This window comes from Neospora caninum, chromosome IX (genome assembly GCF_000208865.1).
Source record: "Neospora caninum Liverpool complete genome, chromosome IX".
NCBI classification, from domain to species: Eukaryota; Apicomplexa; class Conoidasida; order Eucoccidiorida; family Sarcocystidae; genus Neospora; species Neospora caninum.
In genome coordinates, this window is record NC_018390.1 from 4482778 (window position 1) to 4497590 (window position 14813).

At 55.3% G+C, this 14813-nt stretch overlaps 2 protein-coding genes across 2 annotated transcripts; one reads left to right on the forward strand and one right to left on the reverse strand.

Annotated features, from left to right (window-relative positions):
* Nucleotides 1-1503: 1503 nt before the first annotated feature.
* On the forward strand, nt 1504-8536 carry NCLIV_043870 (conserved hypothetical protein; the record flags this gene model as incomplete). Its single annotated transcript, XM_003881307.1, has 7 exons — nt 1504-2541; nt 2961-3260; nt 3619-3708; nt 3955-4362; nt 4812-4938; nt 5626-5709; nt 7434-8536. The coding sequence occupies 7 exons, from the start codon at nt 1504-1506 to the stop codon at nt 8534-8536; spliced, it is 3150 nt and encodes a 1049-aa protein (XP_003881356.1).
* Nucleotides 8537-10605: 2069 nt separating this feature from the next.
* NCLIV_043880 (hypothetical protein) lies at nt 10606-12791 on the reverse strand (the record flags this gene model as incomplete). The annotated part of the gene is made up of 4 exons (XM_003881308.1): nt 10606-10738; nt 11635-11846; nt 12255-12411; nt 12577-12791. The coding sequence occupies 4 exons, from the start codon at nt 12789-12791 to the stop codon at nt 10606-10608; spliced, it is 717 nt and encodes a 238-aa protein (XP_003881357.1).
* Between the last annotated feature and the right edge of the window lie 2022 nt (nt 12792-14813).

The following is a 14813-nucleotide window of genomic DNA, read 5'->3' on the forward strand; positions in this document are numbered from 1 at the left end:
CCNCCCCCCCCCCCAATGTTTGGCCTCACGGAATCATCCCTTCTGCACATGAAAGCGTTTGAACTAGGCCGACCGCCCCCTTTAGTTCACCACTCAGAAGCTTTTCCCAGTCCACCGCTGTTGGTGAATAAGGCGCAGAGCTCGCCGCCTCAGATTCGAGGAAGATACTGAAAAGTGAAACAGGGAACTTTGCCGAGCTCAGAAAGGGACGCTCTCTCCACAAGATTTCCGCACATCCGTTACGTATCCCATCTCAGGCCGAAACACACGGATGGGCTGCATTGGCTCTCAAGTTTGAAGTGCTTTTACTAAGTTTTTTTCCGTGTCCGAAGCCTTCTAGAAGTCCGTGACTTCTTCAATGGCCAACATGGGACTGGTACGTCCGCCCTGCGGATGGCTGCGCTGTTCTCAGCCGTGACGATTGTGAAGGCTAGTCCTACAGGTACGAAAACCATGATTCTTCGTTTCTTCTGAATGACGAATCCAGCGCTCACGGATGTGCCGGCGAGCGCGGCACTGACGGATAATTACTCCTTTCGGCTTCTCTCTCGGTCTCTGCCGCTCCAAACACCCGAATTTCCACCGTGTCTCTCCTTTTTTGTCGGCTCGGCCGAGGGGGCCGAGAACGCGGCAGGTTTTTCCGTCTGTGTCTGCAAAGAAGTCAACAGCACACCCAATGCCCCTGTTTTTGCTCCATTTGCGATCAAGAAAAGAGACAACGAAGCAAATTGACGCTGTTTTCCCGCCTGAAACCGATTTCGGAAAAGGCTAGCTGCTTGCAGAGTGTGGTGAGGCCTCGCCCCCCGCTGAGCCGCCTTTGTGGCGGAGTTGAGAAAATCGCTTGCAAGACACAACTGAACAGGACATGCGGCCGTGGCGACGAAGAAACGTGAAGAGATGAAAACGACTCGACTCTAAAAAAGTAGACATTGCTTTAGGGGACGTCATGTGGAGGGGAGAAATCTTTGTACACTGTCTTGTCAAGAAACATAGAATTTTGCTGTTTAAAATATTCGGTACTTCGCTGTCCTCAAAAGCGGGGATGGTCCTCGCGGGGCGGCTAGGTCGCATACGTTGCGAGAACGCTTGGTTTGCGTTTTCCGTTGTGGCTTGCTTCACCGGTGTTTTTTTTTGTCGTTGAGTCAATCACCCAAAACGCTCCTTGGAAAGGGTACGGCTGAACGTCTCGCAGATCTCCTTTCAACAGACACCGGCGCTCCGGTATCGGCTCACTGCTGGAGCTGCGTTGATCTGGCCGACGGACGGACATCGTTTTTCCGCCGTGTCTCTCTCCACACTGATCCTCCAAGCCTCTTTCTCGGGTTTGCGTTCGTCCCGTAGGTTCTCTGCGGGAGGACGGTGGGGCTACTCGCTCCCGTCCGTGAACCCTAGGGCCTTTCTGGCCAGGCAGTCGTTCGAATGTACGGCTTCGAGCTCGATGGCGCATCCCGGAGGAAACAAGTGTCAGCTGTGGAGAGAACCCTTTGCGGTGTCCACTAGCAAATGAGAGCCGAGATGGAAGACCGAGGGACAACCTCTGGAGACCGCCGCCCCTTCAGGTCCCGCCCGGGTCCGGGGCGTGCGTCGGTACCTCGAGCGTCTGTGGACGCCGGCGCTCCGCTTTCTGCTTCAGTGTCTCTAGGGTCGCGCTTTCCCACCTTCCACTTGAGCGAGAGTGACGGAGGAACGGCAAGAGCGGCGGCCTCTTCGCCCCCGCCTTCGTGTGCTCGGAGTCGTGCTTCCCCGAGACCTTTAGCTCCCACCCGTTTCATGATCCCTTTCGCGCACCTCCTCTTCCTTTTCGCCTTGTTCCCTTTTCCGGGGTCTAGCTTAAGTTTCAACTCTTACGATGCGTCTCCACCTCCACAGCCCCTCCCGTCCCCCCGAGAGTACTCCACCGAGGAAGCTAAGTTTCCTCCTCCCCCGTACAGCACCGCGCCACATTCCGCATATCCGCTTCCGCCTCCAGTTGCTCCTACGTATCATGTGGGCGACTTTGTAGCGCGTGCGCCGCTGCTCGCCCCTGGCGCGACGCCCGCCGACGTCGAGGCTTTCCAGCAATTCTACCAGGCTGAAGAAACGCCTTTTGACGTTCCCCCCGCTGACCCTGTCGCCCGCCCAGTTGCAGTGCCACGTCGACGAACGTACCCTGTTCAAGACCCGTCAGCGACCCCGCCCGTGCCGAGGCAAGGCACCGGGAACGTGCGAGGAATCGGAGTGCGTAGACCGTACACAGTGCATCCGGACACGGCTGTAGCAATGCATGAGGTAGAGACTGCCCATGCTGCAAGGGTGGCTGAGCACCTCTACCCAGCGACTGCGGAGCTCTTCAGCCGGCTCGGCCAGCCTTTCCCTGTGTATACAGGCCACGAAGACAAACCTTGGTGGCAGGTGCGGGGAACGGGATACGACTACTCGCCGGATTTCTACTCAACCACCGAAAGCTTGACCAATGTGAAGGAAGACGGAGCGCGAATGGCCATCGAACTCATTCAAGGCGCTCTTCGGGGCACTCCCGCGTACCCCGAGCAACAACTGAAGGTGCGTGAGAGAGGCAAGTTAAAAACGCGGCCCGCGGAACGCAAGGCGTTTCGCGCCGGAGTTGGCGTCTACCACTCGGGCGTTTGCTTTCAGTCGCCAAAAGAAGTTCGTTTGCTTCTTCCGGGTCAGGCATGGGTGGTGCACGCGGTACCGGAGGAGACAGGCGCTTGGCTCGAGAGACGCGCAGCCAGGCACCGGAGGAGGCGCTGTGCGTATCCACCAAAATCTTCCGTGCAAGCCTGTGGCCGACACGATGAGTGGTTTTCCGTGCGCCACACAGCAAACGTGACGCGGCAAACCGAGGCGGTTCCTGGGACATGTCGCGCTTCTCCGTGTCGCCGTCCTCCAACCTGCACAACCCGGAGCGGGCCCAAGCTTTTTCTCTTTGTGTTTCTGTGTTCTCCACCTTGTTCTTCCAGGTTGTGCTTATTTCCAAGCGCTACTCCGGGGAGGCGTGGGACATTGCCAGCGAGGCGCTGTTGATCCCAACTGGACATAACCCACAACTAGGTCACCTCCTTGTCGCCGTGATGTTGAACATCTCCGTCCACGTCCAACGAAGCTGCGTTTCCCACCTTTCGGAACTGGGGCCTCAAGTGGAAGCGCGGCCGCGGGCGGAAGATCAACGGACTGTCAGACTCGTAAAGAACAGAGATCTCAACCTCCCCCTGCGCGACTTCGTCGAGCTTCGTCTCATCTTTGAGCGGGTTTCGAAGAAGGTGAGCGACACAGCCTCGGGGGGGGAGGGCCTGACGGAGCGCCTCGCGAGAAAAGAAGCGCTCTTCTCTTCCCTGTCTACACTTTCGTGAAAACAGAGAGAGCCTTGGCAGGGTATGAGGACGTGAGCGGGCTAGCCCCTTGGAAGTCCACTGAGGGGAAACACGCCTCTCTCCTCTGCGGCAGGTGTGAGGGTGCGCATGCGAGTCCATTCATGAGTCACGCGCTCAGGCGTCCCCGTGCAGAGACCAGGCTGCCCAGCACAGGTTATGGAGACAGCGTTTGGCAGTCTCCGATTCTGCAGGTGAATCCGCTCTTCGTTGAACGTGGAGACGTTTTCTGATCTTTCGTGTCCCGCAGGAGACAGCGTGCCTTGCGGAACTGGAGGGTAGACTTGGTCAGGTGATTCCCAAGCGAATGTATCACCATCTCCCGCGAGTGTCTCTGCAGGTGAGCATCCAAGCCCAAGTCGAGTTCTCCCCTCTGCGCTGGGCTCAGGCTTCAACTCTTGACTTGGTCTGTGGGCAGATCAAACGCAGTCTCTTCTGGAACACCTTTTCCGTGCTCCCTCGCCCCCGTGAGCGACACAGCCGGACGGACCGTCGGTGTGGCGAAGTGTTGAGACTCAGAGATCGCTTGGGGAGCTGGCTGGTACACGCACGCGAGGCGGTATCCTCTTTCCTGTCTCTCCCTCAGACGCTGCTCTTGATTCCTACACCTGACGACCGGCCGCTAGACACGTACGACGCCCCAAGCAGCGACGGCCTCGTCACGTATAACTTCGTCCAGCCTTTTCGAACGAGTGTGCTGACGCAAATCGACATAAGGAGGGACACAGACCTGGCTCTCGGGCAGTTGTCGTCCATGCTGGTGAAAGCGACACAGCCGGCTACTCAACAGTGCGGGATCCTCTGGACGCGCTTCACCCCCGCGTATACGGCCTTGGTTATGGATTCTAGTGGGGCCCTCTACCACGTTCCCCTCTCGAAAAAGACGATCACTCTCCGACAGCTGCTCGCCGTTTCACAAGTCATCCGGAGCCGGATCAATCAAGAGGTTACCGTCACGCTGAACATTTTCTTCCCTGCGCTGTTAAAATCAGAGGTGAGGCGAAGGCGCATGCTCTTGAGGTCTCCAGAACGAAATCGCGCGGCACGGGAGCGCTTCTGGTGTCGCGAAAACTGCCGGTTCGAGGGCCTGTGTGCCTTTCCGCCAGGCCCACCCGAAAATGCATGCGTTCTAGGGAAGATTCAAATTTTTACGTAGTTTTTCGCGTGACTCACACACTAAAGAATGGATGTAACGCCGCTGAGCCCTCGGACGCCTTAAACCTAGGCAGCGTGCCGTCTCGGGGGAGATACAGAGCAGGCGCTCGCTGCACACACAAGAATTTCAGTCCGTCCACCCCCGTCCGGCCTCATTTCTCAGTTTAGCTTCGCCCTGCCCGATTCTAGTTCGAGACGCGGGAAGACCATGTCAAAGACTGTGTTTGGTTCCCAAACATTCGCTTTAAGGTCTCTTCCTTTGCGTCCTTGTGGAGCTGTCCTGTTTAGGCGTTGGCGGTCCACCGCTGCCGACCAGATCTGTGGAAACAGTTAGTACCTAGCTACATCCCTCTTGGAGGCTACCGACTCACTGTCCTCGTGAACGTCGAGTGTACGGGAGTGATCAAAGTTCGCTGTAGGCGGCGGAGCTTCTCTCTCACCTTCACGAATCCGTTCACCACCGTCGCAGACGCTCTTCTTGCTCTTCGTCCGTTCATCCGGACGGACCCCGGTGAAGCGCTTGGAAAGCGTCAGTCACAAACGTGCTTCGTCGGTTACTCTCGACTCAAAAGGAAAGAGCAGCGCGTTTTCAACATGGGGCAGCCCTGGAGAGAACTGGACGGATCAGCCTTGCTGTCAGAATTCGTGAACAAGGAAGAACCGCTTCTCCTGGCTCCAAAGGTACGCGTCCTGCGGTGCACTGGCACTTGGAAGTCCAGCAACCCATCAACTCACAGGCCTACTGATAGAAACACAGAGGCGAGAACGGGCGAACGGCAGAGAAAGCCGAAAAGGCAGGCTTCCCCTGCTTCGAGGGAACAGCATGCCGGCTTATCCTCCTGCAGTTGCGAGTGTCTCTCACAGGCGTGTGCATAAGCAGAAGTCCACATCGCCTGGCTACGTTCTCACCAGCGATAGCTCTACATCTAACAGCAGTTTTGCAAACTGGTTTGCTGCGCAGAGAGAAGAAATCTGTGGGAAGCAACACGCGCACTCCCCACACTTTCTGTCGGCCCCCAGTTCACAGATGGGCCGTCGTACCTCTCTCTTCAGTTTCACGCACCGAGGAGATTTGGAACTCTGCTTGTTCTGTGTTGCTCAGACAAGTATTTTTCGGACGGAGGCGTCGACTGCACAGACTTTCTGTGCGTCCTACTTGCCTGTCCTGGCCCAAACGCCGATCGTCGTAAGGCCGTATTTCCTCGATTTCTCGCCGGATGAGACCTTGCGCCTTCACCCTATATTTGGGGACACAGCCTTACGAATTCTCCGGTCGCCGTTCGCGCAGGAGTGATCCTGGCGAACGCTTGCCGAAAGCATATATCGCCTGATTCGAAGGCAGCCAACCACGTCTCACGGCTAGCCTAGTCGACTGCCGCCAAATGATGCGAGGTAGATGTGGCGCTGAGTTGCATCGATTTGTACAGAAGAGGTTTCGGGGGCTTTTGCGGGGAAAAGCGTACGTAGTTTGGAGGGGTAGACGTCGACTGCCTTTTCGTGGCTTCCGAAAATTGGTGAAGCCCTCTCTGAGGACTACTGAACACACGCGTCGACAATGTTTTCTCTTTCACCCCCCGTAGACTCCTGAATTAGAAATTGTTCTAGGGTGTTTTCGTGATGGTTTTTGACGCGGCTGCGTTGAAGTGTGCACGACACCTACCATCCCCTGAGTAAAGATATTTCACCCTTGATACCTTTGTTCATGTGCCAAGCATGACCGGTGTAGTACGCACCGGATGAAGTGCATCGATTGCATGGAAGCCGCGAAACATCGAAGAGTTAACGTGTCTTTCCTCATCAGTGCCCGAAACCTGGCACTCGCATCATCGGCTAGTACGCGCTCGGGAGTTTCCGAAAACACTCTGATTAAAGAATCCCAAGATAGCACCAACAATGACATGACTGAAATGTATGCCAGTAATTATAAATAGACCATTACCAGATCCATTATCGTTAATATAAATAGATAGACCTAAGTATTCCGTACAGACTAACATCAGGACGGAGACTACCAAAGTGAACATCCTGATATTCGTACAGCTCTTTCCGGGCGGTGCTACGCGCTGCAGAAACGGTGGCGACCGTCCCGCTACTTGAGAACGAAGGCAGAAAGATGCTTCTCCGAGACAAGAAGATTTCGGGAAAAAGTTAAGAAGCACCGGTTGAGAGGCTGGTGTGTTAGCCCAGATAATCGACACCTGGCGCGCTAGGCAGTGAAGAGAACGGGTATATTGAAGTCCAAAACACCCCTCGTCGTCCGTCATACATTGGTATTCCCTAGCGAGGGTAGGGAGGAATATCGCTTGGACACCGGATTCAATCAGCGTTGGCTGCGTTTATCAAAGCTACTCCTTCGGTTCATGTGTCAGCATTCCACGGCTACTGGAACCTTCCAGGCAGAGTGCTTCGAAAACGTCCACACGTTTACACCTTATGATCAAGTCCCACAGATCACGTGTTTCTAGGATCGAAGCTGGAAAGCATTTGACTCGAACGACTTAACTTTGTTCTGGTTCCAGCATCTCTTCGATGCCTCGCGCGCTTAGTGTGGACCGTCACCAACAGGAACGCTTGCTTACAGACGTCACCGTTTGTACGCAGCTGTGGAAATCCATTCTTGCTTATTAGCAAAAATACGACCAAGGGAAAATGGTGCTGGACTCGACTAAAAATCAAACATCGATGCTTCAAAGTTGCTTCCTGAGTTCGGGTTTGTCGTCACCCATTTCCGCCGGAAGGCGAGCATTCTCGCCTCCAACCTTTCGTTTCGATGATGTCGCCTGCAAACCGAGCCCATTTTCCGTTCCTCGCCCCTTCGCCTGCGTTGCATCCCTACATAAAGTGGTTTGTGGGTGATTCATTGATTTTCCCATGCCTTCAACGGTCTTCGCATTGATGTGACAACTGCAGAGACTTGGAGGCTGTCGAACAAGATGTTTGAAAGCAGCGAATATGAATCGATTGGTCAAGTTTCCACGAGTTCGCATCGTAAGGCCACACCGCCGCTGCGGCTTTGGTTTGTTGTCGCGTTTGTTGTCGCAAGTAATCTAGTTTTTGGCTGTCTGTTCTCCGTGGCCTCGTGGGCGAGTGTAGCCCCAGCACGGCCTCCGCCAGGTGTCGCCTTTCCAGGCGGTTTCCCAAACCAGCATCCAGTCATTCGGGTAGGTGGAGGAACTTCAATTTCCAAGCTTCAGCGGCCGCCGGCAATGGCCATCGTAGGTCCCCAGTTGCAGGCAGGAGCTCTGAGCCATCTGGACAATGTCGCCACACTCTCTTCCACTCTTCTACGAGGAGGCGATGGGAGCCGCTCAGCCACTGGGCTTCCTGCTCCTAACGGCCAGTCGCCGACCAGTACTAACGCCCCGATGTACGTTCTTGCTCCGCCGTTGCCGTTTGAGCAAGGGCGGCTGGACCCCGCCCGTAACCACATGCGCTACTATGCTGATTTTCCCTTCTCCGCGAAAGATGTTCCTCAGTTCGAAGGGAGACTATCCAGTTCGCCGATGATCCAAGCGGGTGACTGGCTAGCCACCAGAGAAAGCAACGTCCAACGGCACTCTTTAAGCGACGATGCCCCGGCATTCGAGTTACATCCGCGAGTGGAGGTGGCGAGGCAAGGAGCCAAGGACGGCCCCAGTGACTTCCGTCAAGGGCGAGAAAACCGGAAAGTTGTCCCTAAGTTGGTTGTGACCACAGTCGCAGGCGATTCGGAGGAAGGCCCCGGAGGAGCGACAGAGAATGCGACGACGGACGACACCGCTTTTGCTGCACTCGCCCCTCGTTCGGCTCGAGAGCGTGCAAGGGATGACAAAAGAAACGAAACAGAACTCACCCTCTCAAGTGACAAGGACGTTGGGCCAACTGTGCACGATCCTGAGGGCATTTGGACTTCAAACGACAGAACCGATCCTTCATCCGTTGGAGCGAGCCTTGCCTCCGCAGCCAGTGCCTCAGCACGTCAGAACGACATCGGTGCGTGGACATGGGTTCGACGTCGATGCGCCGGGAGTTAGCAGGCGCCTCTTTTTTGGTGAAGAACTGCCATCTGGCCACAGTGCAAAGCAGCATTCAGGGGGCCTTCACCTTGTCGTCTGATCTTTGTGCTCCGCGTGGTCGTTGCATGTCGGCAAGCGCTGCGATGCGCCGCTGCCGTCTCTCACCCGCTTACACTTTCAGAAAAAGAAAACACAACTTGGGAGGTCGATGGCCCGCTTCGTGAACACGTTTCTCTGTCTCGTAGCTTCCAAGGTTATATCCTCCAGGGTGCGAATGTTTATTTTCCTCTTCGGCGTTCGGTCTGTCTACACACCGAGATGCTCTGAGGTGTTTGGCGATGCTTGTAATTCCTCCAAGGCACTGTGTCCGAGCTTCGGTGTGTAACGTTCACTGTCAGTGCTGCGCCACTGCTAAAGATTCCAGAGAGAGTGGAGGGAGCATCGATTTCCCATGGTGTGCGTGGCCCAGTGTTGTTGCTGTTTGCAGGCCCCGCTCAGGAGGTGGTATGTCCAATTCATTTCACCGTCCCTCAACTCTGTTTCTCTGACCTGGACTGCCCTCTCCCCGACCCTGACCAAGACGGCCTTTACATTTGCTCGACACTGACGCCACGTATCGAAGGCATCCCTGGCGTCTGCCGTCTAACGTGTGACGGCTCTCCAACTTTCCCCTGTCCAGTTGGCCAGGTTTGCTCCGCTTCGATGGACGTTGCCGTGTGCGTCGAATTCTGTCCCCCAGACGGCAATCCTCCGTGTGATCGTGTCTCGTGTGGTCCTCTTGAGTACTGCACAAGGAACTGGTGCAGAACTCAGGGCGCATTACTGGATCCCTCACTTTGCGTGCCGCCTTTTAGCCAAAGCGAAGAAGAGTTCTTTTGCACAAGCTAAAACCAATAGGAACCTATGCGTGCGACTCCGTTGCGGAGTCCCGTGAAAACACTGTTTTGCAATGGAGACGTGCGTGTGCACGGACGAACACAACACGCGCGCGAGATTCTGGATTGTGCTTGTCGCAAGGTAGATCCTCGATACCCGCTCAGCCGGCAGATGTGTGAAGAAACAACGTGCGCGCGCGTGCGTGTGTGGGCATATGAATGGACATGAAAACGTGTGTGTCTCTCCATAAAGAAAAGAGGGGTTTTGTGACCTGCTCGTTTTAGGGGTCTGCAAAACTCCGAGTTTGTTCCACGGGCAAAATGATACCGATCGACGACTCTGTTAGAAAACGCTTGGGGCAGAAAACAGCTTCAGAAACCGCCGCTCTATCGATCTCCGTATAACGAAACACAAATCCGACAGTGGGGAGTCAAAACGAACATCCGGTCTCTCAGTCGTCCGTTGGGGCCTGGGAAGAGAGGCAGCAGTGGCGTGCCCCCGTCTGCCTAACAAGCGGCCGTCCGTTCTTCGGCTTTGTTCCTTCATTCAACGCACATGGACGATTTTTTCTTGGCAAACGTTCGAACGACCCACGACACACAAGCTTCCAAGCTTTTTGTTGCTTCTGCGCACATGCCACTCCTCTTTTGAGCTCGTCTCCGCTTGACACTCTCTGCTCCTCTCATCGGTACCCAGTTTTTTAGTCGTTCCGGAACAGCCTCTTCCATCCATCTCTCCGCGATACACCGCGCCCTCATGCGCATTTTGCGCATAGAGAGGCGCTCTAGCTGTTTAGCTGTGTTTCCACACCATTTTCACCGGACTCTCGACTGCAAAAGCGCCCCTATACGGAAGATGCTCTTCCGCTTCACGTACAGTGGAAAACTGGGCGACAGCCCCATGCACGTTCGTGCGCCTGTCCTCTCGCACCGACCCAGACACCGAAAGGAGAAAGAGGACGGCACTCGGTATATATAGGGCATGGCCCGAGGAAACTTCCAAACGCGTTTTCCGGCAACAGAAATTAACCCGGCGGTTCCCATGTATTTAGAGTCTGCCTCCCCCACTGTGGGCAGATTCGAGAACGTCCCAAAAACACCCATTTGCCGGTTTAAGCGCCTTTTACGCGGTTCCACAGGCGACGTCGCGCTGCATCAGAAATAGCCTTTCATAGTCGAAATACACCCTCCTGTGTGGCGTTCCCTGTTCTTCTATTGGCGGCTCGGGAAGAGGGTGTTTCGGATTGTCGGCGCACACTCAACGATGACCATGCGCAGGCGAGCGTCGAATGTGTTGTCGCAGGTGATTCGGCCATCGCGGGTCATCAGCACAACGCCTCCGCAGCTGCATGCACGCGCACATCGACGCACAGAGGCACAAAGGGGGAGAAGTGACCGTCAAGCATGAAGCGATTTCTTCGCAGTTTTGCGTTCGTTCCCTCCTTCCCCCGTGTTTTCCCTTACAACGAAGAGAATTCGTGTCGCGTGATGACCCGAGGAAAGGCGTCAGACTCTTCGAATCCACGAAATCCCCGCGAGTTTCACGTGAAGACGCCCCTCCAACAGAAAATCACGGTGCGCAAGGTCCTCTCTCAAGACGCTACCCACTTCTTCCCCACAAACACTTTTCTCGCTGCGACTCGCTTCCGGCACGATGACGGAAACATTAGGCTGTTTCATTTCTGTGGAGGAACTGAGCACACGAGAGATGTACAGAGCATCCACTTTTTTGGCACATTAACAAGACACCGTTCGTTTCTGCGTCGATAGGACATCAAGAACAGCTGAGAGCGGACTCTCTCTAACCACAGATCTGTAAAAACTGCAAATCTTCGGCTACACCACTGCCCTCGCATGAACTGAAAAATTCGGCTAGGCTTTCTTCAGGGACGGTCTTCCTGCTTTCCTGCGCGACGCCGCGTTTTTAGGATCGGTTACACACAGCTTCGTCGTTTCTTCCCTTCTTCCGCGAATGTCTTGTCTTTTCCTTGCGGCTTTAAGGGGTAGCTTTTCTGCATCTTTCTCCGGTCCTCTCTCCCGCCACCGCGTGCCTTGTCGTCGCCCTCTCCTAATACCTTAGCTGACCCGCGCCCCTTTTTTCTCGTCCTTCTTTTTCCCTTCCTCCTTTTCCCTCGGGTTGTGTTGGTGCAGAACATCAAACCTAACACTAATTAACTGAGTTAACTAATACAGGGTTGAACTGTGGGTTCGTTTCAACTCCCGTCCTATTCTCGTCCTTACCACGACATTCCAGGATTGTCGTCGGATGGTGGAGGCGGGAGATAGCGGCCGGATTTGTCGAGTGTCGCTGTAACGGTTTTATTGAGGCCTGCTTCACTGCGCATAATCTCACTGTATCTCTTCACCGCGTTCGGAATGACAGCCTCGACAAGTGCTTTATCCATCTCGCGGCAGCGAATGACAACCTCGCTCTCCAGCAACCGCAGAAGACCCTACAGAAGAAGCGGACACTTCCGCTCCAGAGACGCATTTGCCTCTCCCGGTTTTGGTTCTTGCCTGTGTCTATGAGGAAAACGCAGTAACAGGCGCTTCGAAACTCGGAAGCAGGAGGAGCAAAAGGCCACCTCTTCTCCTTCTGTCGCTCTCACACGCTCTAAACGCGCTCGCATCTTCGTCTCGCACTTAACGAATCAGCGTCTCGCATTCCACTTTACACACAGGCGTGCCCCTGCCTGCATGCGCAGGAATTCGAACGTGTGCAAAGGTTTACGCCCCCACGATGCACACGTTTTTTGGAGAACGACGCGAGAAGCGCGCCGTCGGCGGCGCCCTGTCGCGCTCTTGTCGAGTACCTGGGCCTCTCCGTGTTCCCCTTGGGGGAACTCGTCTTTGGCGCTCACCTGCACAATCAAGTCTTCCAGGAGTTTCTGGTACTTTGCTTGGTTTCCGCTAACAGCGGAGAGCTGCGACAAGGCCTGGGTGTACACCTCAGAGAGAACCTGGTCTTGCGCCGAGATTCGGCGGAGGCGCGCTTTGTTGACGGCAGTCGATCGGTCACTGCACAGGGAAGAAAAGAGGAGAAAAGAGAGGAGGAGACGCACGTGCCAGTGCAGAGTTTTCTCCCTTGCGGTAGGCCACCCAGAAAAGACAACGAGACACTCGGAAAGGAGGAAACTCCAGGCAGAACGAACGGCGTGGACAGCGCCTCCGCGTGTGGCTTACATGGCTCTCTGGGTCTCGAGTTTCTTCGCCTTCTTCTCGTACTCCTGGCGAATCTTGTCCTTCATTTGCTGGACCAGCTTCAGCTTCTCGATGTTGAAGTCTTCCAGCGAGCGAGCTTCGATCTCCTGTGCCTTGTCTCGGGCCTCGTTCAAAATGAACTTGACCATCTGCTGGATTTGCCGTTGGGCTTCTGCGTCGTCCTTTGTACAAAACATTTTGAAGCGGCAGAGACAGAGCAGTTGCACTCACGCAATAAAAAGGAGGCGGAAACGGAGAGGACGCGACGTTGAAATAAAACGTCCAAACTGCACGAAAAAAGAACCACGCGCGAAAGAGGGAAGCGCGGAGACGAACCACGGACGCGAAGAAGACGTTTGCTGTTTAGGGAGACAGGAAACAAGATGCGAGTCCCCACAGAAAAAGAGAGCCGAAAAACCGAGGGGAATTTTTTCGCCCGAGGACGCACTGCCTTACCATCGCCATCGTGCCGGGAGGAGTTTGGGGAAAAACTTTGGAGGCCCGGAGGAAAAGGAATTCGATTCTGAAGTAGCCTGCACAGCGAATCCCGCACACGGCACACGTCAGGGAGTGAAAGAGAAGCACTTGCCGGAATATGGCATGAGAGGGGAAGAATCGCGAGCGAGGGGAGGAAGTGACAGGCACAGGGAGATATCCGGGGGCTGGAGCGACAGCGAGAGAGGGGCGGAGAGCAAGGGGGAGTGAGTAAAGAGCGTTTTGAGTCCAAGCGGGGAGACCCTGGAACACCGATTCAGACAAACACAGGCTTGGCAAAGACACCACAGAAAACGACTGCTACCACACAGAAATTATCTGTGGCTCCACAGATACTGAACATCGTGGAACTGAGGGGGGAGGAAAAACGATGTGGAAGTACGTGGACAGAGCGGGGCGCAGCGCGTGCATTTCGCGACGTTTTCGACGCTCGCACACGAGAGACAACCCCTCGAACGACACACGCCTTCTGACTCCGAGGAAAGGCCACCACGCGGGAGAAGAGAAGATGCAGTCGAAAGCAGAGATACACACACAGAGCGCTCTCGGTGAGTATGTGCGTGGACCCGCCGATGCGGTCCTCCTGCCCAGCGGATTTCGGAGCTGCGAGGAAGGCACGGACGCTGAACAGAGTGTCGGGAAATGGATTTGGCCTTCGCCTCGCTGGTGGTTCGTTGCAGCGCAGCCAACCGGAGTTCTCTCTGTGTGAAACGCGCACGCGGCACTCGGCTGATTATGGGCTCTCTCTCGACTGAGAATGTTTTGACTCCTGGAGCTAGAAAACCCCCTGGTGCGTCACAGCCTCCACGAACCGATTTTTTCACACAAAAGCGGGGGGTGTTGAGCTGGGTATTTTCGTCGGCGCGGGGGATATAAATCACGAGTACCTGGAGAAATGTCGATGAGGAAGGCCTTCGGCTATTTACTGGGAACGAGCCCCGCGTTTTGCCCCGCCCGATCCCTCAAACAAAACAGGCTTTTCTTTGGCATATACACGCGAGAACGAGAGCGAGCTGCAGTCAAAAAAGAAGCATGCAACCGGCAATAACGATATTCGGGTTTCGCCGAGCAGCAAACGAGAGGCGGCCGGGTTTTTTCTGTGGTTCTCGAAAACGCGCCGTTCTCTTGGGCTGAGGAAAGTGTGAAGACGGGAGTCCGCAGAGTCGCCGTCGTGCCCGTTGCTTTTGAAGGGGAGAAACAAAGACGTCGATTTCTCGGGCTTTATGCCGCAGATTCGCCGGAAATTCGTTATGCACATAGCCGCACATGTCCGACAACGAGCAAACCGGCCGCGCACCGAGTCGCTTGCAGCCGCCAGTTGCCGACAGGGGCAAACTTCCACTTTTGCATGCAACGGCTTCAACCCTTTTTTTGCACATGTCCCGCTCTTCCGTTCCTGGCCGCTCTGTGTGAATCCGGTGGAAACGCGGAATCGACACTCGGGAAGAGGGGTTCTGGAAAGACTTGAAGGCGGGTCGCGAAAAGCTTCTCTTCTCGGCGTGAGAGGGAGGCGGGAGACTCCACATGGGCCACACGGTGACGCCGTGGAGGAAATGCTCGTTTCCTGCTCAGGAAAGGAACGCTCAGCTATGTCGCTGTGTCGTTAAAATTTGGGTGCGGAAAAGCGTACTGTCGAGGCAGGGACCGAAACAGAAAGAAGTCGACTGTGCACGAGGCGATGCACACCGCCAGGGCGCCGGCGCACTTTTCCGCGCGTGTATCCA